This window comes from Nipponia nippon, unplaced genomic scaffold, assembly GCF_047370975.1.
Source record: "Nipponia nippon isolate SJK-2023a ecotype South Korea unplaced genomic scaffold, ASM4737097v1 scaffold_4, whole genome shotgun sequence".
Taxonomy (NCBI): Eukaryota; Metazoa; Chordata; class Aves; order Pelecaniformes; family Threskiornithidae; genus Nipponia; species Nipponia nippon.
The window spans coordinates 104,222,601-104,247,427 of NW_028262358.1; the positions used below are offsets into that span (position 1 = coordinate 104,222,601).

The window sequence follows — 24,827 nt, forward strand, 5'->3', positions numbered from 1 at the left end:
TTGGAGTTATTGACTATGCTGAGTTATGAAAGGCCCTAAGGAAAAGGAATACACAAAACATCAGAGAATATATCTGTGATCTGCGATGCTCTTGAGTTACAACTCAACAAAATAAAAATAATGAAATGGCATAGGATTTCTTCCACAAGGACTTAAATGATAGTGTTTCAAAAGAAGAAAGATGACTACAGCCTCCCCGCACATAAATTACTTGAGTAAACAAGTCAGAGACCAGCTCTAGCAGAAAACAATGAAAGCAGCCCAGCAACTATTGCTTGTAATGATTTCCAACAGAGTAGTATCTTCATGGCTACAAGGTTGAGATTTTGAAGATGTCCAAATTGAGGCCAAAATCTGCCTTTCACTATGAAGGTGAATTTCACGCCGGTTAAAAGGACAAGTAATGAAATCTATCTTGGAGTTTACCCTTTCTTGAATTTTAATTCCAATAACATGAAGTCCAACCAAAACCAAAAAATCATAGAATCATAGAATGGTTTGGGTTGGAAGGGACCTTCAAAGATCATCTAGTCCAACCCCCCTGCCATGGGCAGGGACATCTTCCACTAGATCTGGTTGCTCAAAGCCCCATCCAACCTGGCCTTGAACACTTCCAATGATGGGACATCCACAACTTTTCTTCCTCCACTGTCTCCCCACTCTCATTGTAAAAAATTTCTTCCTTATGTCCAATATAAACTTATCCTCTTTCAGTTTAAAACCATTGCCCCTTGCCCTGTTACTACAGGCCTTGGTAAAAAGTCTTTCTCTGTCTTTCTATAAGCCCCCTTTATATATTAAATGATGTATGATGTAATCTATTTTCTTTCAAGTTAACACAAGAAATGGAAAGACAATCATATTGAAGGCTTACAATCTGGCCCCCATGAAAAAACAAGCAAAATAAAATACTATTCTCTCCTTCAAAACCATCTTCTCTGCCTATGCATGCTGATGTGCCTTCATTAGCATCTTAAGTTCACAGTTATGAAGAAGCTTGTCTCAGCACGGGAGGCTCCCTCACAGAGCTAGTCTCTCTGAAGTGGTAGAAAGTATCTGAAGAGTCCCTGTCAAATCTGATGGCCTGTCTAAAGAAGCTGTCTCATTTGGATGATACCAAGACACTTGTGTTTGCACAGACAGAAGTAGGTATCTTAAGCACCATGCAACAGCCTACTTCTTATTGGACATCAAAGCATTCTGTATCTTTGAGGAGCACCATTCATTGCCATTGTACCCAAATTCCAAAAAGTTTCCAAATCAGATAGATTATCTCATGGTCTGTAGCAACAATGATATTTAGAATACTGCTAAAGAATCTGAAAAGAAAAACCTACAAACTGGGGTTTTGGTGTCTCCCATCACCACCACCAGAAGTACAGCAAGGATGCAACTTCAAGTGATGATTTGTGTTTCTCTGGATCAACATCTTTCCTTCATTAGCCCCCTCATCCCCATCAACTTCTCTAGAGCATTTTTAAAAGCAACTACCATTAAATAAAGTTATCAGTTGATTTTGTTAAATACTTAACACAGCAGGTCTTCAATGAAATAAGCATCATAAATTGTCCATAGCAAAGAAAAAGAAAAATATCTTGCTTATTCTATGGCAGCTCTCTATAAGTTGCTGAAGTGTATTTAATGTTACAAACTGAAGTAAAGGTGACTGCCTCATTGCCATCCTGCAGCCCAGAGCAAGAGTTCAGAGTAAATTCCCAATAATTTGAGTGCCAGCAATCTCTTCACCACACCAAAACCAAACAGGCTTCCCCCATCTTAACTTTGACTATTTGAGCTCTGACTTTTTCACTCCAGAAGTACAGCACAGGCATATCATTCACTGAGCCACTTGAACAATTTATCCACAGTTTTGATCTTTGAAAACATGATTAGCCCTTTCAGCACTAGTAAGTCATCTTGAAACTAGTTTCACAGAAGGCTCATTTCTAAAACAGAAGGCGAGATCAGGAATCATGCGGGAATTTCATTGTATCATGAGTGAGTACGAATTTTGCCTCCTCGACTCATACTCCTCGGTTCGGCACACGTGCCTGCAAGACACACGGTCCTCAGTGCTGCAGGTGATGCACTGCGTGCTCCTGCCTGCAACCTGCCGCTCCTGCCAGGCAGAGCAGGGGTAGATGGAGGTCAGCCTCCTCACCATCTTTGTAGCGTTTGGCAGTCCAGAACATGCAGAGCTCTCGTTGCCGTGCAAAATACTTCAAGGACCGCAACTGTGCATTGCCCCAGAAGATGACACTCCACTTTGTGAGATGTAATTTGTTCCACAAAAGGCATATTCTTTATTCTTAGACAGCAGGCTATGCCTTTCCAGCTATGCCCGTGGAAGACTGCACCACATAAGCATGTTCAAAAGAATCACACGCAAAAGAAGTTTTTATTTTCTGCATTAGCTAGCAACAAGTGTACTTCTGCACTTGAAGATTTTCCTATTTCTGAAGCACTTTATAAACATTATTAAGCACTCACTACTCTCCTCTGAGCTAAGCAAGTATTACCAGCAGTAACGTACTAACCACTGGCACATACCATCCCACCACTGGGTTAGGAAAATGATTAAAGGCCAAAGTAAAAGCCCTCGAAGCTAGAAGATAAGTCTTCAGTGAAAACGAAATAGATACTTTACTGTTCGGATGGTCAAATGCACAATACATGTCACCAGACTAATTTGGACAGACACTAATAAAAAGAATGTCCTGCTAAAAAGGAGGCTTATAATACAGTGCATTTGTTTACTGTGTCTTCTTACTATTACAGTTTCCATAGAAACAGGAGAGACTTAGAAAATTTCAGCACTGGGCAACAAATTCTAATGATCTTTTTTAAAGAATTGTTACAATATATATTTAGTGCAAATAGAATACATCAGCAAGATTTATACTCAGATGTTTGACACATGGATCACTGGCACTAATGCAGAGGTGCTCATGACGGTACACGATTTCTATGTCTTTATGGCATCAAGAGAAAGGACGCTTCCTTTAAAACACATTAGTAACAGTCCACGCCATGCTGGTCCTTCCTCTTCAGGCTTTTCAATTTCGTATCGCTTCCTCCAGCTGCCCTCCAAACAAGCAGGGGAGCAGAAAATACTGAAGCATTTTCAAAATATACTTCCCTTTCCCTGAAGCTTATGTGATATCTTATCCCTTACATTTATAATCACCTACAGCTTAACCATGATGTAATTTCTTATGCCTTGTGGGCTGATTTCTGTGACTCACAATTTCCAAATATATTTGTGAAGGTGGTTCATGAATTAAACTTCTGTCAGCTGAAGCCTCCAGCATTGTTCTGCCCATGTTCAGTATGGAGGCTCCTGGCTCACAAGAAGTTTTAATGGCACAGTAGAGGATCAGTCCTCAGTTTATAAAGGACACTCAAGAAGCCATTATATAAGCTAAGAAAGACTGCAAATGCCCCCATGGCTTTTTGTCATGCCATCGTTATTCTTTGGTAAGTTTAGGTTTCCTATGTATACCACTGAAAATCTTCAGATGATTCATCCCCGGGGTTTGCTGTCAGATGAGCACAGTTGTGAGTTATGCTTCTCGTAGTTTCTCTGGTACCGTGCTCTTCACCATCGCTTCTTCCCTGATTTTAAACCATGTCCAGATAGGATCTGGGGGACCCTGGGACAGCACCCTTGGTCAACTACAAATTCACATTTCCTCACTTAAGCATTTAACTACCTATGTCTAGCAAACCAACATCTTTTAATATAATTAATATAATCTACAAGTGACAACATGCATCTAATCTTGTAGAATTAGTTTCACAGAGGTATACTGAAATATCACCTTCCTTTATGGTGAAACATCTTCACCTTTTTCTTCTCTGCCCCTTCCCTGGCCCAGTGATCTTTGCCCCAAGAAGGATAAGCTAATAGGGCAGTTTTTGCTGTTCCTGGGCTCTTCATCTGCTTTTTCCTGCTCAACAGCATCGCTCCTCTCAGCTGGCAGTTTGGGAGAGATTCTCTGGAGACACAGCTGGTGTCTTATCCAATGCAGAGTCATACTGAGACGACTAAACCAAATGCGTGGAAGCATTTGCTACGGTTTAATCTCAAGTGCAGAGGGTGCAGCGCTGCCTCTGGTAATATACTTCTACAATAAGCACTACTAACAGCTGTGGGGATCATAGGCGTTACTGGTGCAGAAGTGTTTGATATTTCCCATCGTGACAGAAAGGTGACAAGTGGTTAAATTACTGCCTGTTGTGCACGACTGTAGATACTAGCAGCTGTTATTTATAGTGTCTATTATGTTATAGTATCCCAAAAGACAGGAGAACCACGTCATACAGCATTACTACAAATAAAATCATTCTAGCACAGAAAAACCATTATAAGCATAGAGAATATCACCGTAGTTTTTCTTTAAATGGAAAGTATGAACAGCTCAGATGTTTTGATAACAAAATGTATGTTTTAGTACTCCCATCGCCCCCAGCTAATACAGGAATTCTCCTCCATCCTTCCAGTTGCAGGGAATGATGAGGAAAGAAACAGGAAGAGCCGGCAGATCAATACCTGGCTCCAAGCCTGGTGTCACTGGCAAAATTTTGGGTTTTTTTGATAATGGGCTGGTCTACACGGCACCAGGCCTGCTGGTGACAGATGGGGTACGCCTCTGTCAAAGAGGGAAAAGGGTCTTTGTGCAGGAGTTAGCAGGGCTCACTGAAAGAGCTTTAAACTAGATTTGAAGGGGGAAAGGGATAGAACCAGGCTCGCTAGAGATAAGCCTGGGGGTGGCACGCTGATGTTTGAGGGACAGTGTGCTAGCAAGGTCCTTCGGTCTGCTGTCTCAGTGGAGGCAGGGCATGGAGATCCATGAGGCAGCAAAGACACAAGGGTTATGGATGTGTTAGAAACCACGGAAGCACCTGAGAATGGTCACGTAGGAATTAGGGCTTCTCCCTCCAAAAAGGTGGCAGGAGCAATAGCCCAACTGAAGTGCATCTACACCAATGCATGCAGCATGGGCAACAAACAGGAGGAGCTGGAAGCCATTGTGCAGCAGGAAAACTATGACACAGTTGCAATCACGGAAGCATGGTGGGATGACCCGCACAACTGGAGTGCTGCAATGGCTGGCTATAAACTCTTCAGAAGGGATAGGCAAGGAAGGAGAGGTGGTGGGGTAGCTCTGTGTGTTAGGGAGTGTTTTGGCTGTCTAGAGCTTGATGATGGTGATGATAGGGTCGAGTGTTTATGGGTAAGAATCAGAGGGAAGGCCAGCTAGGCAGATATCATAGTGGGAGTCTGTTATAGACCACCCAACCAGGATGAAGAGGCAGACAAAATATTCTATAAGCAGCTGAGAGAAGCGTCACAATTGCTAGCCCTTGTTCTCATGGGGGACTTCAACTTACCAGAATTCTGCTGCAAATACAATACAGCGGAGAGGAAGCAGTCGAGGAGGTTCCTGGAGTGTGTGGAAGTTAACTGCCTGACACAGCTGGTGAGGGAGCCCTGGACTGGACCTGTTGTTTGTGAACAGAGAAGGCCTGGGGGGTGATGTGATGGCTGGAGGCCGTCTTGGGCGTCGCGATCACAAAATTATAGTTTTCGATTCTCAGAGAAGGAGGGTGGTCAGCAGAACTGCTACCTTGGACTTTCGGAGGGTAGACTTTGGCCTGTTCCGGAGCCTGGTTGAGAGAGTCCCTTGGGAGGCAGTCCTGAAGGGCAAAGGGGTCCAGGAAGGCTGGATGTTATTCAAGAAAGAAGTCTTAAAGGCGCAAGAGCAGGCCGTCCCCATGTGCCAAAAGATGAGCTAGCAGAGAAGAAGACCGGCCTGGATGAACAGAGAGCTTTGGCTGGAACTCAGGAAAAAAAGGAGAGTTTACAACCTTTGGAAGAAGGGGCAGGCAACTCAGGAGGACTACAAGGATGTTGTGAGGTTATGCAGGGAGAAAATTAGAAGGGCCAAAGCCCAACTAGAACTTAAACTGTCTACTGCCATAAAAGCCAATAAAAAATGTTTCTATAAATACATTAGCAACAAAAGGAGGGCTGAGGAGAATCTCCATCCTGTATTGGATGAGGGCGGAAACAGTGGCAAAGGATGAAGAAAAGGCTGAGGTACTTAATGCCTTCCTTGCCTCAGTCTTTAATAGTCAAACCAGATGTTCTCGGGGTACCCAGCCCCCTGAGCTGGAAGACAGGGACAGGGAGCAGAATGAAGCCCCCGTAATCCAAGGGGAAATGGTTAGTGACCTGCTACAGCACTTAGACACACACAGGTCTATGGGGCCACATGGGATTCACCCAAGAGTACTGAGGGAGCTGGCAGAGGCACTTACCAAGCCACTTTCCATCATCTATCTGGCTTGTATCAGGAATAGCGTTGCCAGCAGGACCAGGGAGGTGATAGTGCCCCTGTACTCGGCACTGGTGAGGCCGCACCTCGAGTACTGTGTTCAGTTTTGGGCCCCTCACTCCAAGAAGGACATTGAGGTGCTGGAGCGTGTCCAGGGCACGCTCCAGGGGCAACGAAGCTGGTGAAGGGTTTAGAGCTCAACTCTTATGAAGAGTAGCTGAGGATTGTTTAGTCTGGAGAAGAGGAGGCTGAGGGGAGACCTTATTGCTCTCTACAACGACCTGAAAGGAGGTTGTAGCGAGGTGGGGGTCGGTCTCTTCTGTCAAGTAGCAAGTGATAGGACTAGAGGAAATGGCCTCAAGCTGCACCAGGGGAAGTTTAGGTTGGATATTAGGAAAAATTTCTTCACCGAAAGGGTAGTCAGGCATTGGATCAGGCTACCCAGGGAAGTGGTTGAGCCTCCATCCCTGGAGGTATTTAAAAGATGGATAGATGTGGTGCTTAGGGACATGGTTTAGTGGTGGACTTGGCAATATTAGGTTTACAGTTGGACTCGATGATCTTAAGAGTCTTTTCCAACCTAAATGATTCTATGATTCTAAGAAGAAAGAGGAAGGACAGGAAAAATTGTACATTAATAAAAAGTCAGCTGAAAGAAAAAAGGTATGTCTGGAGGAAGTTTCCACCAGTATGTGAGTGGAAGTGGGATGTCCTTATCGGAAAATGCACAGCTAGAGGAAAAGAGATTTCTCATGTTTTTAATCATGGAGAGGCCTGTATCCCACATCTTTTAAAATCTGTTATTCAATCCTAGGGAGTTAAATACAAGTCCAAAACATGTGGCAGACTACTCCAAATTAAGCAGCATGTCTTAGAGAAGACAAGCATTGCTCGGGCATCTTATGAAAATAAAAGTTATCTAACACCGAGCATCTTAGATACAGAACCCGATTCCCCATACTCTCCCACTCTTCTAGTAAAAGGGGGTGGTGGGGGAGTCGGGGGGTGGAGAAGGACAAAATAAAGCAAACACGAGTTTCTTGAAACAGATTTTTTTTGAGAAGTTAGCAATATGAATTCTAGTCCTTATTTTTTCTAACTTACATTCTTTTTGCAAGAAAACTTTTATTACAAAATCCATTATTCCCACACCCCCTGAAAAAAATGTTTTGCTCTTCTTGAAAAGCTTCCACAAAATTGGGGATTATGATACAACTGAAGTCAATCTGGGAGAAAAGACTATCACTTCCAATGCTGTTTCCATTGCTTACTCCTCTCAGGACTGGGAGTCTTCCCAGGTCACGAAAGGATATATTTTTAGGGTAACAATCTAAAACAGTTGAATTGTAATTTAAGGGAAAAAGGAATATAATCAACATGCTAAGTAATCGGTAGCAAATAAAACATATCTGTTCCTTCTATACTTTACACAACTGAATTATGTACAGTTAATGCATAATAGCCAAGAGATCTGTCCTTGCTTCCAAGTTGCCTCAAAGTAGCCAGAGTGAGGCAAGACACTACTGAAATGAGGAATGCAGATACTTCTGTGTAGGCATCCCTGAGACCTTTAAAAGGTGAAGGAATAGTTTCTTTTAGCTCACAATCGAATTCCTCTAGTGGGAATGAAATAGCAGTGTGGTCTACTGTACCCATGTGAAACCAATGAATCCAAGACTCCTCCAGCATTACAGCTATATTCCTCTGAGACCTATATGAATTCCCTGTGCTCCTCACCATTGACTGGTAATTGTTCTAGAAAACAGTGCTAACATTTTACCTTACTCACTGTATGAGTAGAAATGTCTATCTTTCGATTTCTCTGCTCAGTTACATACTTTTTAACTCTACCCACACACTGCACTGTGCTGGCCAAGTCGCACATTTTGGCAGTGGACTTCAAAACTATGTTCCTCCGCAAGAGAGAGCCTGTGTATAGTACACTCGCACACACATACACACCCCCTCACTCCACGTGAATTATATACTGCTTGGGCAACCATTTCACAAATAGATGGAAGCACTGAAAAATAAAAATCCCAAACTCTGGCATATAGAAATCAGTCACTCTACACACTGCTTTCATTTAGCAATACTTAGTCACATTACTAACATGACCGGTTATCAGAGCTGCCTGCAGCTTCTGCTGCTGATGATGTATGCTTCTCTCTTCCTTCAGTAGCTGAGCTGTATGCATTGGGAATGCTTTACAAAACATTTCAGAAATAAAGGTCAAGTAAGCTTTCTTGCAAGAGATGCTGTGTTCTGGAGAGAATTTCCTTCCTACACACCTTCAGCCACCAGGGCTCTTATGATGTTGGGCAAAGAGATTGCAAACATACATACTCACTCACATTCCTGCCTCTAGAATTAAGCTTCACTGAGTTAGAGCCCCCTCTTCAGCCCCTGCTCCCCGCACATATGAGGGTGAGACTGTTGTGAAAGTGCTATTTTACAGCTAACGGTTTATATCCAGTCCCAAGAGCGCAGGGGCTAGTCAGCACTCGTCTTTCAGGGGAGCATGTTTTATTGATCTTAGAACATTTAACGTGACATCTAAACCTCCTCTTCCCAAGGATAGGCTAACACAAAGCCGTGGCTGGGGTTCAGCCACTGGGAAAAGGGCAGAAGAGTGTATCTAAGAATATGCTGCTTGCAATAAGTAGAAATTTTACCTCACCATACACCCATCTGTATGGCGACTGCTCCACAGTCCTGACTTTGCTGATATGGTAGTGTCAGGAACATGGAGGAAAAAAGGAGAGCAGGAATCTCTAGGGAAATATGAAAGCCCTAAATTATGTTTTGAATGCATTAGATGATATCCTTTGTTTCACTTTCAGTCTGGAGCATTTAAATTAGATCTTCTCTGAACTGGATGTTTTCGTCCCCCAGGTTCATGTGGCACTATTCAATTAATTACTGTCAACATTTTTCACAATGCAAGCTATGTGTGACAAGAAGTTCTGTCACAGCTTATCACCTCTGCCACTGCGTATTGCCTCACTCCCTTTCATCGGTTTGTCCTTGCACAGTCCAGTTCAGTTCTCCCTTCTTCATCCTTTACTGGTGATCCCCCACACCTCTACATGGTTAAGGTAGCAGGTATTGCTCATAACAGCTCTATTGACAGGTTTGGGTTTTTTTTTTTTTTTATTTTGCAAAAAGTTGGCATCATATGCCTAGCCAACTAAAAGCAAAACAACCTTGATACCAAGGTATGAGAACTTCCAGATTAACTAGAAGATTAAGAAAATACTTACTCTTGCTTTATTTTCACCCCTCTAATTCCCATTTCCATGGAAACAGGGCTGGAAAGTACCAGCAGGCAGCCTGCAGCTGAACATCTGAATGAGAACGCTCATGTTGAACTCAGCAAGCAGACAGCAGGTGAGGTCTGCAGGAACTGTCTAAAAATCTATAGTTACGTCTTGAAAGTAAAAGGACAACCTCAGTTTAAGCAAAGAACTTCTAAAGAGGATGATACATAACCCTAGTGAATATTCTTGCATTGCACCAGATGATAATTTGACTTTCTCTTCTATAAAACATAGGAATAAAATTTCTTTATCATCTCAATGGCACAAGACAAAAATTCATCACAATTAATTAAGTACTTCAAAATGTTCAGATGGAAGATGATATGCTAGTGAATATGGCAAGTTATTTTTGTAACAGGACTTTGGCTTCTGAACATTGTCCTGTAATTCCTTCTGTGAAATCAAACTGGCTGCTGTACAGTTCATACATATGCATTGTGAGCCCAGTCATATGCATGGCTCTTCTTACAAACATCCATTGCATTTGAATAAATATATATACAGAAAAAATTAACTAGTAGTTAGTAACATATTTGCTAGTTATAAAACACATTGGTTTTGAACACCAATCCACACTCCTTTTATTTTAAAAACTACTAAGGCAACACAGTTGTAGATATAGTTAAGAAAAAAACAAAGCAATGTTAACTTCTTTATCCAATTTAGTAGAGTTTAATGCAGGAATTCCTTTTAATACCATCTTAGATTTTTCTCCTGTTCAATATTTGCTCTTCAAGCACCAGGAAGAAAAGCAAACAAGCAAAGGATGAAACATTACTGTCTTGGGCTATACTTTACCCAATGAAGAGATTCGTTATTATTAAGCTCCTGCTTTTGTATCTAAAGCAATTACCATTCTCTCAAGAAGATATTATTCATTCTTTGCCGAGAGCAGAACATTGGTCACACTTTTTGTCAATGTAATTTTAGCCAATGCAGTGGACAAAAGAGAATGATTATAATGAAGGATTTAACATCTTGTGCAAGTTCAATATCAGCACACAAGAGCTGACCTGAAAATGGATGATGAAGAAACTTGAGACGGCATAAATCTTTTTTCTCTCTTTTTTTTTTTTTTTTTAAAGAGTGTTGTTTAAAGTTTAAAGGAGCTATTTATCAGAATCAAGTCAGCCAGATAAGTGTGGATGCTCTTTACTGTACCTACGTTCTTCACTATCAGAGAGCAAATGCAAGCTTAAAGCACCAGAGAACGAATCAACCCAAGAAGCTGTTAGTGACTATTGATTCATCCCTTCCTTTGGGATCTTCAGTGGAAAAAATGAGCCCAAATTTGCAGTCCACAACATATTAAACTCACGGCTATGATGGAAAAGGATAGTACAGAAGCTGTTTGTGCAATTCCCTTGCATGACAGGAAACTAATAATTGTGTATCAAGAGCACAACAGCAGCAGACAAAGCACACAGCTATCCGTATCTCTGCAGTGCAAGAATGGCCATTTAACAGTTGCAGCAATGGTAAAAACCGCACAGAGCGCCTTCTGCTAATGAGTCCTATTGATAACTCACGTTTTACTGCACCAAGTATATTTGTGTTCACCTTGAGGATCATTTACTGTGCTAGATCACGATACAGGGAGCTTTGGGATAAACAAAAATCAAACTCCAAATAATTCACTTATCTGGTCTAAGACTGCTTAAACACAGCATACACAAAAGCATAAGCTTTCAGATATATTTCCTCTTTTTATTTGTATGAAAGTATCTATAGCTAAACAACCCACATGTACTGCCTGAAGAGCTCTATTTCAAGCAAGACTGAAAATAAAAATAAACTTTAAACTTACATAAATTTAAATAAAAAGCAACCCACATCAGGGAACACTGACTTCTCTATTTCAAAACTGCATTTCTACCCCTTAATTTTTCCTGTTTTTTTAGGAATGCCGAAGTATGCTGTATTTAATGGCTATCTTCCTTTTGAGGGTAGAAACCCAGTGTACTGCTCATACTGTGTGAACAGCTTAGGAAGGTGGAAGGACAGCCTTAGCATCTGTCTAAGGTTTACAGAAGTGACCGTGCCGTAATGAGGGGAGACTTCTGACTTGGCTGAAGAGATCCTGTTGGCAGGGGATGGATCATTGCTGGGAAATATTTATAAAGGGAATTAGAGCTGGCTGCACATGTACACAGAAGGTGGTGGATGTCCATCAAAAGGGGTGGGTTATTTCTCTCAGTTGGAGCTGGAGAGAGAGAGGGTTATAATTAAAGAAAATGAGCAAGCTGCTCCCCACCAGGTCATTAGTACCTTCACACTGTTTCCCCTTATGATCTTGTTAGCAACACCTGTACAGAGCGTGTAACTGCTTTTCTTCCAATTAACTTTATAACTGCTAATGCATCCCAATTTTTGCTGGCTGGTTAAGTTACAGGAGAAGGAAAGAAACCAAGGGACATCAATACAGCTCTTATAGTATGCTTATGGCATATAAGAAGGAAGTGCAGGATAAAGGTGTTGGTCTGGGATCTTTTGCTTCTTGAGGCACAGGGTATGTGACAAACACAGGTTCTGGATACCAGCTAACACCATAATGAACATGCATTATGCCAGTGCATGCTATATGAACTTTCAATTTAGTAATGAAAAGATATTTATAATTAATGGAAAGCCACAAATAAATTAACACGTAAGAAATGAAACATCACTGTCTAATAGAAAAGCTTAATGCAAGCAACTAACTAGCAGCATTCAGTCTTTTGAGATTGAGATTTTGTAAATGTCTTACATGTTTGAAAAATGAATTGTTCTTTAACCTTTGAGACACCTAATTTGTTAAATATGTGTCTTCTTCCAAAACTGCATTGCTCTGGAACAGCTGAATTACTTTCTTATCCTCCCTTTTGAAAGGCTCTGCAGGAGAGGTTTTTATACCCACGTTATAAGCACTGAGAATAAAAATTCATGGTAGAAGTACCAAAACACTGTCACCAGGGGAAGGTGATCATTGCTCCCATGTACCTTTCTTTCCATGTGTAGTTCTCTTCTCCAGTTTACAAATACAGAATATCAATACTGAGAGATTAACTGTTGCCACTTCAAACTCTTACACAGTGTAGGAAGGGACAGAGGGACATGCAATCTGGGGCCATACTACTTTTAAGGCTAATTGCATATATTACCCAAGAATCGAGGTTGGGCTAGGTCCGAAGGGCAGCCAGATGAAAGGATGGCCTGGCAGCACTGGCCCCATCATTCCTAAAGGCTCGTTCCTTTCTCTGGGGTGCATCTCCTGTGCTAACAGCATGAAAGAGGCTGGTCGTGGGGGCCCTCTTGAATGAGGAGCACAAGACCCCCAAGCTGCCCACTCCTGAACTGTTGAATGGATATAAACAAGTGGGGAAACTACTACTGCATCTCTCCTGTTCACCCATCCCTACTCCCTACAGCATCTGTGGTCTTCCCTAATGGTTTTGGAGGTCTCATTTTATGCTTCTTCCCCTCTTTCTTCTCCCCTCCCTCCCCCTAGTCCATCTCTCTTTTTATCCTTCTCTCCTTTTTATTAGGAACAACATCTAAGTCTGCACATGGCTAAATTCCTCCAAATGTCAGCAGCTGAACACTGACATAGACCTACAGCTTGCAATCAGGCAATTTCTCTGGCTCACTTAGTAAGAATGGAGCTGGACAAGATTATATACGATGTATACTTTTGAATGCAAATAGCACGTTTCACATTTACACAAATTTAATGAATGTCTTCTTCTCCATTTGGAATAGTTGATTCAGACATAATCAAACAAGAAAATGGTTCACCTAACTCTAATAGACTCAATGAATCAAACTCAAAAATTCAGTCATTTTTTTCCTCCAGAAAGGAGCTGAAAAATCCCCCACATCCTGTCTGAACTCTTCTCCTTCTCTCTGCCAAGTATTTAGACACCATAAATGGGGGAAATGGGGAAAATAGAACACAGACATCATTTAATTTGCACCTGCTGGCAGCCCCCAACTATATAATAGGTAGGCATAAAAATACTTACTGCAGCAGTCACACAGAAGCAATAGAAGTTACAGTTATTTTCATATCTAAGTGTGCTTGAGTTGTACAGCAGTTGGTATGTAGCAAAACCTGATAGGTTTCCTCTTCAAAGAGCTTAGTTCAAAATTTTCAAAACCAAATTTTACATTAGCAAGCTCCTCCCTTCTCTTACGTCCAAATGAAGGCACTTTTGAAGGTGACTGGGATTTTAGATAAATGGCTTTCTTGACATTGATTATAAAGGCTTATTTCACCCTCTTTAGACAAATGGTCAGAGTCTTACTGCCCAACTCCAGGCCATCACTTCAGGTAACACTGGCTTTGATATCCACTTGATACACTTCTGTACAAATCAAGAAGAGTTTGGTCATCAAAGGAATCTGGATCAAATTCTTATATTACAAATAAAAGAAAAAAAAGATAATCAGCACAGGATATTAGCACAGGAGCACACAGGCTGGGCTGAGGCCATTATACCATGATTCCTTAGTCCAATTTTCAGGAAAGCTTGAAATAAATCTGAAGGCCAAAGTCTGTCTGCAATCTGTTCACTAATTATAAACTTTCAAATTCTTGCATGAAGAGGTGTATTATTAACTGTCTTACTATAATGTACTTCTCCCATGTTCACAGATGAAAATGGAAATGAGATTTTAAATTTAATTTGAGCAGTTGCAGGTAACCACAAGTCACACTACAGTTCAACACAGTTGTCAAGTTCTCTATGCAATTACCCTTAGTGCAAACTGTGCCTGAAATACAAGTAATAGCAAGCCAAGGAACAAACCAGTTTATTTTAATGGCAGCTATTGGGGGAAGGGGGAATGAAGCCTCCAGAGCTGCAAACAATCATATATGTTCTATTAAGAAGATATCAAAAATAAGCTATATTTTTCCTTCTACTTCTCTGAAATTAGACTGTTAAATCAAACTCACAATCGCATATGCAGTCATTTTCACCCAATTTATAAAATTATAAAAAGGATTTTAAAACTTATTTTAAAAGAAATTGTTTTTCCTGTAATAAAAGAATGTAAAATTAAATCATCACTTTCTCCTTGTCCATGTTATTGTTCTCATCAATTGATTTGTTCTGGTCACAAATGTATTACTTCTTTAACTCTCGTCCTGCACAATAGCAAGGCATCATTAGTGATACTCCTTCTGTCTACTCCTTTAGCTTACTCCCCTAGTCTCTGAAAAATAAGCATAAAGTAAGCATTTATCTGCAGTCAGAGCTACGCATAAGACTTACTGCTTAGCACCTTTGTGAATCAACAGGACCAGACTGCAGACTCCAGTATTAAACCCCTTTCCTTGCCAAAATTGTAAGTTTATAATTAACAATAGAGATGCTTCAGAAGTTCATGAAAATACCTTTATAAGCAAGACCTGAGAGCAGTCTCTACAACAGCGATAGCTCCAGAAAGTTAACAGCATACACAAAATCTTCACATGAAAGCAGGTAATTTAAACAAAACATCCAAGTTGACACTCCCTAGAAAAGAACTTCAATGACCATAAATAGCAAACAAGACTTCTTTATATCATCCAATTTGTGTTTGCATTTCTCCAAATCAGATTACAATATCAACTCATTAAGAAAAAAGTTTACCTGTGTTCCTGTCAGGTAAAATACAGCAATGCTTCTGCAGTATGCCAGGCAGAACCTGTTGCAACAAAGAAACAGAGGTTAATGCACACGTATATTTTAATATATGAAAAAGAGCCGATGACTTCTGGAGTGCACATCTGATCAAGCTTTGTGCTCTCATACTGCACCCAAATCAGCTATCACGCAATGCAAATGTGAACCCTGCTCATTAGGAGCTGCACACAGAGACGTATCTTACAAGATTAGCTGCTTACTACCTGCCTGTAAAGCTAGTTTCACCCTCTCCCATAAGCTACAATATTAAAAAGCTGAGTAAAAGAACATAAGAACATAATTAATCGTGCTCAACTTAGAAAGACAGGATGCTATCAGTCAATGACGCTGCTGTTCCTGATTTTGCATATGTGGCCCTCGGGCTATGAGATCTAGCTTTTCATAAATCACTCAGGACCAAATTCCAAAGCACAGCATTTCCCTCCGCACATGCCCAGTTCCAGCAGACAACACAAAACCCCAGAAGCTTGAGTAGAAAACTCAAGGGAACAAGGGCAGAAAAGATCCCAAGCTTGTGGTTCACCATGTCCACCATGCTGAGATGCCGCTGGCAGCCAGCAAGAAATGCTGCGGAAGCCTCCCACCACCACTGGCCCGTTCTCGCAGGCTCACTCTTCACAGATCTATGCATTGAAGTCACCTGTTTTGGTGCAGACAACCAGCTTTGGTGCTCGTACGAGCAGCAACCTGTACTTGCAGCACCCAAGATCATATTTTATTCTGACTTTTAAATCTATAATTGACACCCTGTACAATGCTATCGGCATCTGTAAAACTGTACCTTAAAGTTTAATGGCTTTTCCTTTGCTATTTCTGAGAAAAACCCAATTAAAAACCATTCTCTGAGATGGCCTCTCTAAATTTTCCCTTGGGGTTCAATGTGCACCCTTTAAAGTCTGAAATTTAAAAAAAAAAAAATCCACTTAGTTTCTACAGACAGGACACCAGCATAACTACTGTCTGGAAATGCTGGGCATCTAACTGCTAAGAAGACCCCAAGCTCCACCACAGCTTGCATTAAGTTTCGAAATTCAGGAATGAAAATACTTTAGGGACTAGAGATATTTATATTTTTCACAAAGACTGCTATTCGTGTTTGGCTAAGGTTAATAACTAGGGATGAGACCGCCAAGAGTCAGACATGTACTGCCCCTGCAGCAGCACCGTACGTCCCATCCCTCCCTGTGGGACTTTTCCAATATACGCTCCAGTAACCCCCACGGGATGAGCACCTCGGCCTGCGTGTCCTCCAGCACAACAAATCAATGTCTTAAGAAACTTGCTGCACCATGCTTCTTCCTGAATGCACACATGCAAAGGCAGGGCCATTGCAAAACTGTGCTTTTATTGCCATTTTAAGCTGAAAAGTCAGTCTGTGGTCAGAAAGCTGCCCTGGACAAAAAGCAGTGGGTAGAACTGTCAGGGATAAGAACAGTTCCCCTCTCAACTCCTCTGTACCCTACTGAAGGCAAAGCATTTAAATGTAAGCTCTTACAAAAAAAAAAAAAAAAAAAACAAAACACACTTATTCTGGCATAATTCTAAAGTTAAGCTAGTGGATAAAATGGAAAACAAATCGGGTTTCAGCAGTGGATGCTAGGCACAGGGTAATCGAGTCAGCTCTCCAGAGATATGTCTCAGCAGATCACCCCAACAGCTTATCAAGGAGCCCCTTTGTTGCAAATACAATTTATGGTCACATTTGGGGCTTTATCGCATTACTGTACATACACCTTGACTTGATAAGTAGCTTATTTTTCTCAAATTTCTTCTAGCTCACTCTTTCACACACACATGTACACGGACTTTTGTCCTGGTGTAGGTCTGTAACTGCCAGTGCTTCTGGAGGCTGCCAGATCACTTCTTCCTTCCTTAGACATGACGCAGGACCTCACGGGTCACCCACGGCCACTCTTGAAAGTCCACAAAGCTTGAGGGAAGAAGGAAAACCTACGTTAGATTCACAGCCACTTACTTCCTAGATGTGTGCCAGTCTTTTACTTCACTCTGTTGCAACCCCGTTTAAGCAGCTTCCACCACCCTGAAGTTAAGGTACTTGACATTATGGCTCCCTGCCTGCGGAAACACCCTCACCAGGAGGCAGACCATGCTGAGGGACACGTGTGGACATCTCGTACTTCTGAATTTCTGCATGCTCAGCTATACCAGCTAAGTACCGTCCTTTCTCATCTCTTTTGGTCTACACAAGACCTTTCAATAAGTAAATGGCTTCCTTAAGTAGAAATCTTTCTCCCTTGAAGTAGTCTCAAAACTACTTCAGGGAGGACTATTTGAGGGAAGAAAGTAGGACTTGAACCAAAGTAGCAGCTTGCCTTATCCCAATTCACAGGCAGCAGGCAGCTTGTGTTTTAAGAAGAATCAATAGCATGAATAACAATCTTCTGAAAACAACACGCGTCATTCTACAGTGTTTCTTAAATTTTAAAATAAAAAAATCCAATAATTCTTAGGAGTACAACATCATACACACAAACTATAGCATCTTCCTTATGGCCACAGATATAAATAACAGCACAGTCTTACAGGCATCGAAAGCATAAAAATTAGAAGCAGAGAACAAAGAAATCCTAAAATGAACAGAGACAGCCTTTCAAAGCAGTGTAACACAAAGACAAAATTTTAAAAAAACACTGTCTTACTCAGACATAAAGTAACATTTAGTTCCTAGTGAATCTGTCACATTTTCTTCCCCACATTCACGAACCATGGAGAAGCATTATGAATTTATTATGAGCATCCAGTTAATCAAATTAAGAGTGAAATTAAAAGAAGAGACAGAAAAAACAGGTCTGGAGTAGCAAGACAATTTCAATGGGGAAAAAAAAAGCTCCAGAACATAATTTTTCCTTCCTGGTAGACTGGATATAGATAATAGAATAGTCATACTGAAAAGCACAAGCTGGAAAACCATTTATTTGTCCCTTCCCTTCACTCTCTTAAGTGTTAAGTGGGCAAACAGCATGGCAGAGGCTAAAACAATGCTTCCCTCTCCTTAGCCCTTTAACATGTTTACCCTGCACAAAGCCAGTTTCTGGCTGGTAGGAGTTTGATATCAGCCTCCCACTTACTTATCTACGGTATACAGATTTTTACACTGTACCCATCTCCATGGTATCCAAGAGCCTCTTCACACTGCTCTCCTCCCACTTTCTCCCCACTCCGTTTCTCTCCTCCCTGCGGAAAATGACAGGAGAATTCCTCAGCAAAACTGTCACCTTTCCCTCTACATCCCTCCTTTCTCCTACTGCTTTCCTTTCATTCATTGGCATGCTGTAATCCCCAGTTTATTCCTTAAAATGCCTTATGTCTCAGAGTTTTTTCTTCAATTTCACAGATAATCCCTAGATTAAATTTTTTAAAATTTTTTTTTGTGGTTTGAAACTTTACCTACACAGGCAATTTGAATGAGAATCTTCACCCAAATCAGACCTGCAGCGATTTCTGCTGTAGAAGTCAAAACATGGGAGCAACTGCAGGGATTCACATGCGGGGAAAAAACAGAACAGAATATTGTTTTAGAACATTCTTCTTTCTCCTCAGCAAAAGAGAAACAGGTTTCAACTATATTAAACTGATGATTTAACCTTCAGTTGTTTTATAAGCTCTCAGCTGGGAGCTAAGGCATTTCAATACTAAATTAAAACTGGACGCACAGATGCAGAAACAGAATAAATAATACAGCAGGTGGTATGTCCTTAACATCAAGGTGCTTCCCTAGCAGTAGCCAAATTAGCTCTGGTCCACAGTATACAGTTAGGTGGTCACATGTAGCAGGAAAGTAGTCTTTGCCCACGGTGCCGAGCCGAAAGCTTCCTCAAATTCAGTGAAAAATTCTAATTTATGTTGGTGGATATTGATCAGGACCCACTTACTTACATTTTTTTTCACTACAGCTTGTTGTGCTTAGAGATATATAAAAACATAGCTGCCATAATTAGTGTTAAAACTTTTAGTTGTAGCTATATGTAATATACGTATGCAGAAAGCTTCTCAGAGCAGCACAGAGTAGTTACTTAGCTGTTTACAATTTAGTAAAGCTCATATTTTTATATGTCTGCTTGGAAACTTTCCTTCATTTCATAAAAATAAAACATCTGAGTCCTCTGAGTTTTCAGCATGCAATACTTTCTTAGAGTGGTTTAACAAGAACCAGAATTAATTCCTACAAAATCATTTTAAGTTTGGAAAGTACTAACCTCTAACGCAATTTAAAAAAAAAAAAAAAATTACAGAGAAGTGGAAACCTGTGAAGCAAAATAATTCTACTATGGAAAAATGCCTCTTTGAAATGGATATCTACTCACTTAAAAGGATCTGCTGCATGAAGATGTTCAGGCCTCTCTATGGTACTGAACGATAAAGATGTTCTGTTTTCTACTCCACTTATAATTGGTCTGCTAAGATGGCCATAGAAAAGTGAACTGGATACTATTTTCCCTTGTCCATTTACATTTTTTTTCTGCTGAAAAGTAAGTCAACTGAAAATGAATGTTTCACAGGTCCAAAATTACAGAACACGCAACTCAGGAGTCTATAGGTGAAATTCAAGGCCGAAGTTAACAAGGATTTATACTGTGGTTTATAACTTGCCAGAAGGAAGGAACCTCAACTTGAATTTCAGGTCCCAAGCTGAGATATGCTATTTGTCTCTGCTTTTTACATCCTAGAAATACACTGATCCCAAAGTTTGCAAAGTCAGAATTACCCTTTTGGCCATGCCAGTCACACAGGCCATGCACATGGTCCTTGTGCTCATGTTCAACCACTTCCAAGGACTGCCTCTGAGATAGCCCCCTATCCTCCTGACCTCCCTCCCCCAGAAAACTATTACAATTAGCATGTGAAATATTTTGATTGCAAGAATACGTTAATATTCAGAAGAAAATGTGTCAAACATATAGTGGGCAAATAATACACATAGATTTATAAAATTTTAGAGAAAACATATTCCAGAATTTGAGCTTTCCACATGCACTGATGGTTACAAAGAAATGGTCCTTGGGCAGAGTCATCCCATAAAGTGTGCCTTGCATCTTCTGCAGAAGAAGTACAGTACTGGAGAGAAGAGAGGTTAGATATTTTGGTGTGATCCAGTGAGTAAGTTCCTATCTTTTTGTCTTTCAAATGTGTCACTTCTTTTGAAAAGGTAGGCACCTCCTAGACCTTGCTATCTGCACTGCTCCATGTTAAGCATTTCTGCTTTCCTACCATCCGCACAAATCTTGTGGAAGGAATTTTAATTGTTTTCACTCTAAGAATCACATTCATTATATCACTGCATTTGCTTTTCCTTATATTTTTCTCAGGCCTTTTGTTTTAGGCAATTTCTTCATGAGCTACTACAGAGACGTTTTGAGATGATGTTCGTAACAACTAGATCTTAAAAACACTGGAAATCTTGCACTCACACTTCTCTGAATGTCTTGTGTTGCCTCCTGGCATTACAGGGCCATATTATATTTTGGGTTTCGTTTTTAAGCATCCTTCTCTTTTGGACTTCATACCTGAGGATTTGAGATGTCTCTGTCCCAGTGACACTGTTAAAAGGGGAAAGTCCTACTGCTCTGGAACCAATTCCCTGCTTCTTGTTAAGCAGAAAAGAAGCATTCAGGATTTGGCCGTTCATAGCGGCCAACTATCTAACAAGTCTGTAAAGGTGTCTGCCTTCAGACAGGGCGTGAAATGTAGGCAAGGTTTCCCGCTCACAAGCTGTTGTGTGATACGAACTATCATAAATCAAAGGTTTATCATTATAGCATTTCCATATTTCTTCTTTCAGAGCAGACAGGTTTTTGCAACCAGGTGGTGAAATGCTACATCAAGCTATTGCCTTCAGCTTCCTAACAATATGCAGTTGCTTCAACCTACAAGAAGCTAAATCTGATCTTCATTCCACTCTCACAAGCATGATTATATTTGGTTATGCTTTTTAAGGGGTATTTAGGGAGTATATCAACAAATCTCTGTTATCATTTCAGTTCCTGTAAGTACTCAAAAGCAACCTAAGATTACCAGTGCGTCTCTCCTTTGTCTCACTTGAAGCTGTTATCGATACAACCCACACCATCATCAGCAACAGTTCCAAGTTGCTCATAAAATGAGTCCTTGAAATGTCTGGCTCTGGAGGAAGAGAGCAGCAGGACCAGAGGGATCTGCCCTCCCAGTGCTTACCCAAACCCACACGTGTTCCCTGACAGAGCAACGCAGACCCAGCTCACAATGCCAAAGGTAGCTCAAATAGAAAATATTAAGACATGATTTTTTTGTGTGCTGCTGAAAGTAGTAGAGATTTTGCAAGACCTTTCAATCATTCCCTGCTAGCCGTCAGTTCCTCTGACCTCCCGAGGAAATAACCTTTCACTGTAGCTCCTGATGAGCTGCACCCTGCTGCAAAGGCGGCCTGTGCCAAAATGTCTCCCACCCACGGCGGTGAGAGTAAGAAGCCCGTCTTGTCAGTTTATTTCATTGTATTCTGATGAGATGGCCCAGACTTGTCCAATTATGTTTCTTCAAGATTTTACTAGAGTGCTGTTGTCCAATATCCAATTTCACATATACACCGGTGAACCTTCATGCTAATTTAATGTCAGAACAGAACTTGCTAATGATTCATCTGCTTTGTGGGGTTTTTAGTAAAAGTATTTTCTTCTCTTATCATCCTCTACCTTAGTCCACCATTCCCAATTAGATATCCAGAACATAAATAAAACATGAATATTTTGTTGAAAGGACAAGTTACACTGAGAAAAGATAAATCATATTTACCATATATCAAATACTTTAATATTGTATCAATGTATTTATCGTATCATATCAAATCACATTTAAATATGTATATTGTCTCTTTTCTTTTTGCATAACAGAAAATGTTGGATTAAGGAAGATAAATCTCAGAAATATTCTGAAAACATTACAATACCCATACTAATATGTGTTCTTTCAGATTGTATTGCATCTCAAAAAATGGAAATTTTCTAAAACCCTTTCCATGATTAAAGGAAGTATTGACACCAACAACAGAAGCAACATTTCTTTAGCAGAGTTTTCAACTACAAGTGACAGACATTTAAGTAATGAGGAACTCACTGACTGCATAATCCATTTTGTATATCTGAATCAAAACTAAATAAGGGAAAGCAACCCTAGGAAAAAAGGTGTCGTGTTATAAGGACCCTGGATAGCATAGCTCAGCTCCATGCACTGTCTTTGGCTTCGTTACTCCTTTTATCCAAGTCACCATGCCAAGTTAAGCTGAAACACAGGTGTGATCATTTTTTTGATAGCCCAGGAAAGAAAACACGATTATCACTATGACACATTCCAGGTTCATGTTAGCATGAATCTGCTTTAGCATGAACTAATTATAATTGTCCTATGATTAACAAGGACTTATAAACATGAATCTTTTAAAAGTTATCATCTAAAGTATAATCCCTCCACATAGCTTTCATAAGAATATATAATATGCAGACTAAAGAGAGTAACTAGGAAAGCCTGTTGAAAAAAAAAAAAAGATCATGTACTCCACAAGTTAGCTGCACATCTGGCTCTGAAGTGAGCAAAAATAATACCTTAAGACAGTCTTTTCACTATTTAATAGCACAGAAAAATAAGTGGTGTACTAGCAACAGCCATAAACCCTATTTCTTTCTGACTTCCTATTCAGTGTTTAGACTCTTTGAGAACAATACATCAGCAACAACAAAAACTCCTTTATTTTTCAGAAGAGTACACTCCTTATTGACAGAACAAGACTTTGCTATAGTGATCCATATATTTGTGACCTCCAGGTCCAATTACTGTAATTGGTTGCACTTACAATAGAATCCGCAAATTATTTAAGATGCCTCAGACTAAACACAGCATGATAAATGCGGGTCTATTGGGAACACATCAGTTTGTTGTTCAAATAATTGCACCATTGCACCACTGTCCAAAACTAGGCCTTCAAACATCTGGAACAAGCAAAGTCAAAGTGCTCTGAACCTGAGAGATGATGATGCCCTCAAAGTCCTCTGAATCTGAGAGATTATGAAGTTGCCCCTCCCAGGGTAACATTTCTGGAAGGAAGAGACCAAGACTTTCCAGTTGATGCTGTAACTTCTTTTTCCAAAAGTAAATGAATAGGAGGATAAACTTCACGACAAAACCAATTGTATTTTCAGCTTTCCTTCAGATGAAGTATTCCTAACCAATTTGTCAGATGTACAGTCATTACACTATACATAAAACAACCAACATAAACAAATTCACTTGGTCCTGCAATTGGACCTGAAAAACAGATTTTGGTGTAAAACAGAAATCATAAACATTTCTTCTGCCTGTTACCACCATGAGCAGCAGTAGCATCTCCTACCTAACAGCAATACCTAGATGCGAAATATCGTATCTCTGGTGTGGATCATGTGGATCATGGGGCAGAAATAACTGTAGCAGATCACTAATACTCCAAAGGTTGGTCCCAATTCGCCACAGAGTCTCTGCAGGGGCAAGAGCCAAAGCCTCAACTTGGCCTGAAGGAGGAATGGCCAGAGACAGCTCTTGAAGGGGGACTGACAAAGACCCCCACAGTAGTGGAGGGTGACAGCTAGTGATTTCCAGGGCTGGAGGGTGACTGAGCCTAATCCACAGGTCACAAAAAGGAAGTAATGGGCAATAGCAGTTGGATATTCCCTTCTGTTGGGACAGAGACACTTATCTGCTGACCGGACCAGCTGTCTCAGGAATTTACTGCTTGCCTGGAGCCCAGCTGCTGCATGTCCTACAGCAATTGCGGAGGTTCACCCGGCCCCTGGGCTACACCCCTAAGCTGCGCATCCAGGAGGACCAAGGAAGGGATCACTTAAGCTAACTGGATATAGCAAGTCCATGGGGCTGGGTGAAATACGTCCAAGGGTCCAAGGATGATGACTGTGGATCCTCAGTCTGTCATTTTTGGAAGGTGGTCACCTTCTGAGGGCAGGAGGTAGGGGCATCCTGAGAAAGAGAAGACTAAAGAATTGCAGTAAAAGCATTATGGAGAAGACAGAGTCACACTCTCCTCATAGGTGCACAGTGAAAGGGGACTCAAGGCAGCAGTTTCAGGTTGCAGCAAAAGCAATTCTGACTGGACATGAAGAAAAAAAATCCCAGAGATTTTTTTTGTGGAATCTCCAACCTTGAAGATTTTCAAAACTCAGATGGACAAAGCCCAGAGAAACCTGCTTTAACTTTGAAGGTAGCCCTGCACTGAGCAGAAGGTTGGACTTGATGACCTCTAGAAGTCTCTTCCAACCTAAATTATTCCATAATTTTAATATGTTAGATTTAATGTACTAATACAGTCAAATATTACACTAAAACGTAAGATTAAAATGCAACACTTCCTCCATCCTCGTTCAAATATATTTATAACTGACATATGTAATTTCTATTTCTACTAATGAATCTTAAATTTGAATAATGAGCACATTTACATCCACCTGCAAAACCCAAAA

At 40.7% G+C, this 24,827-nt stretch overlaps 1 protein-coding gene across 7 annotated transcripts in view; it reads right to left on the bottom strand.

Annotated features, from left to right (window-relative positions):
• The window catches only part of DLGAP2 (DLG associated protein 2), a 480,050-nt gene that overhangs the window by 384,385 nt on the left and 70,838 nt on the right, over positions 1-24,827 (bottom strand). For 6 of the 7 annotated variants that reach the window (XM_087775270.1, XM_087775281.1, XM_087775268.1 and 3 more), the window contains exon 2: positions 15,277-15,331. In XM_087775270.1, coding sequence (XP_087631396.1) covers positions 15,277-15,331 — 55 coding nt within the window. Of the gene's footprint in view, positions 1-15,276; positions 15,337-24,827 lie in introns of those variants that run through there. The other variant, XM_087775271.1, reaches the window with a different exon arrangement.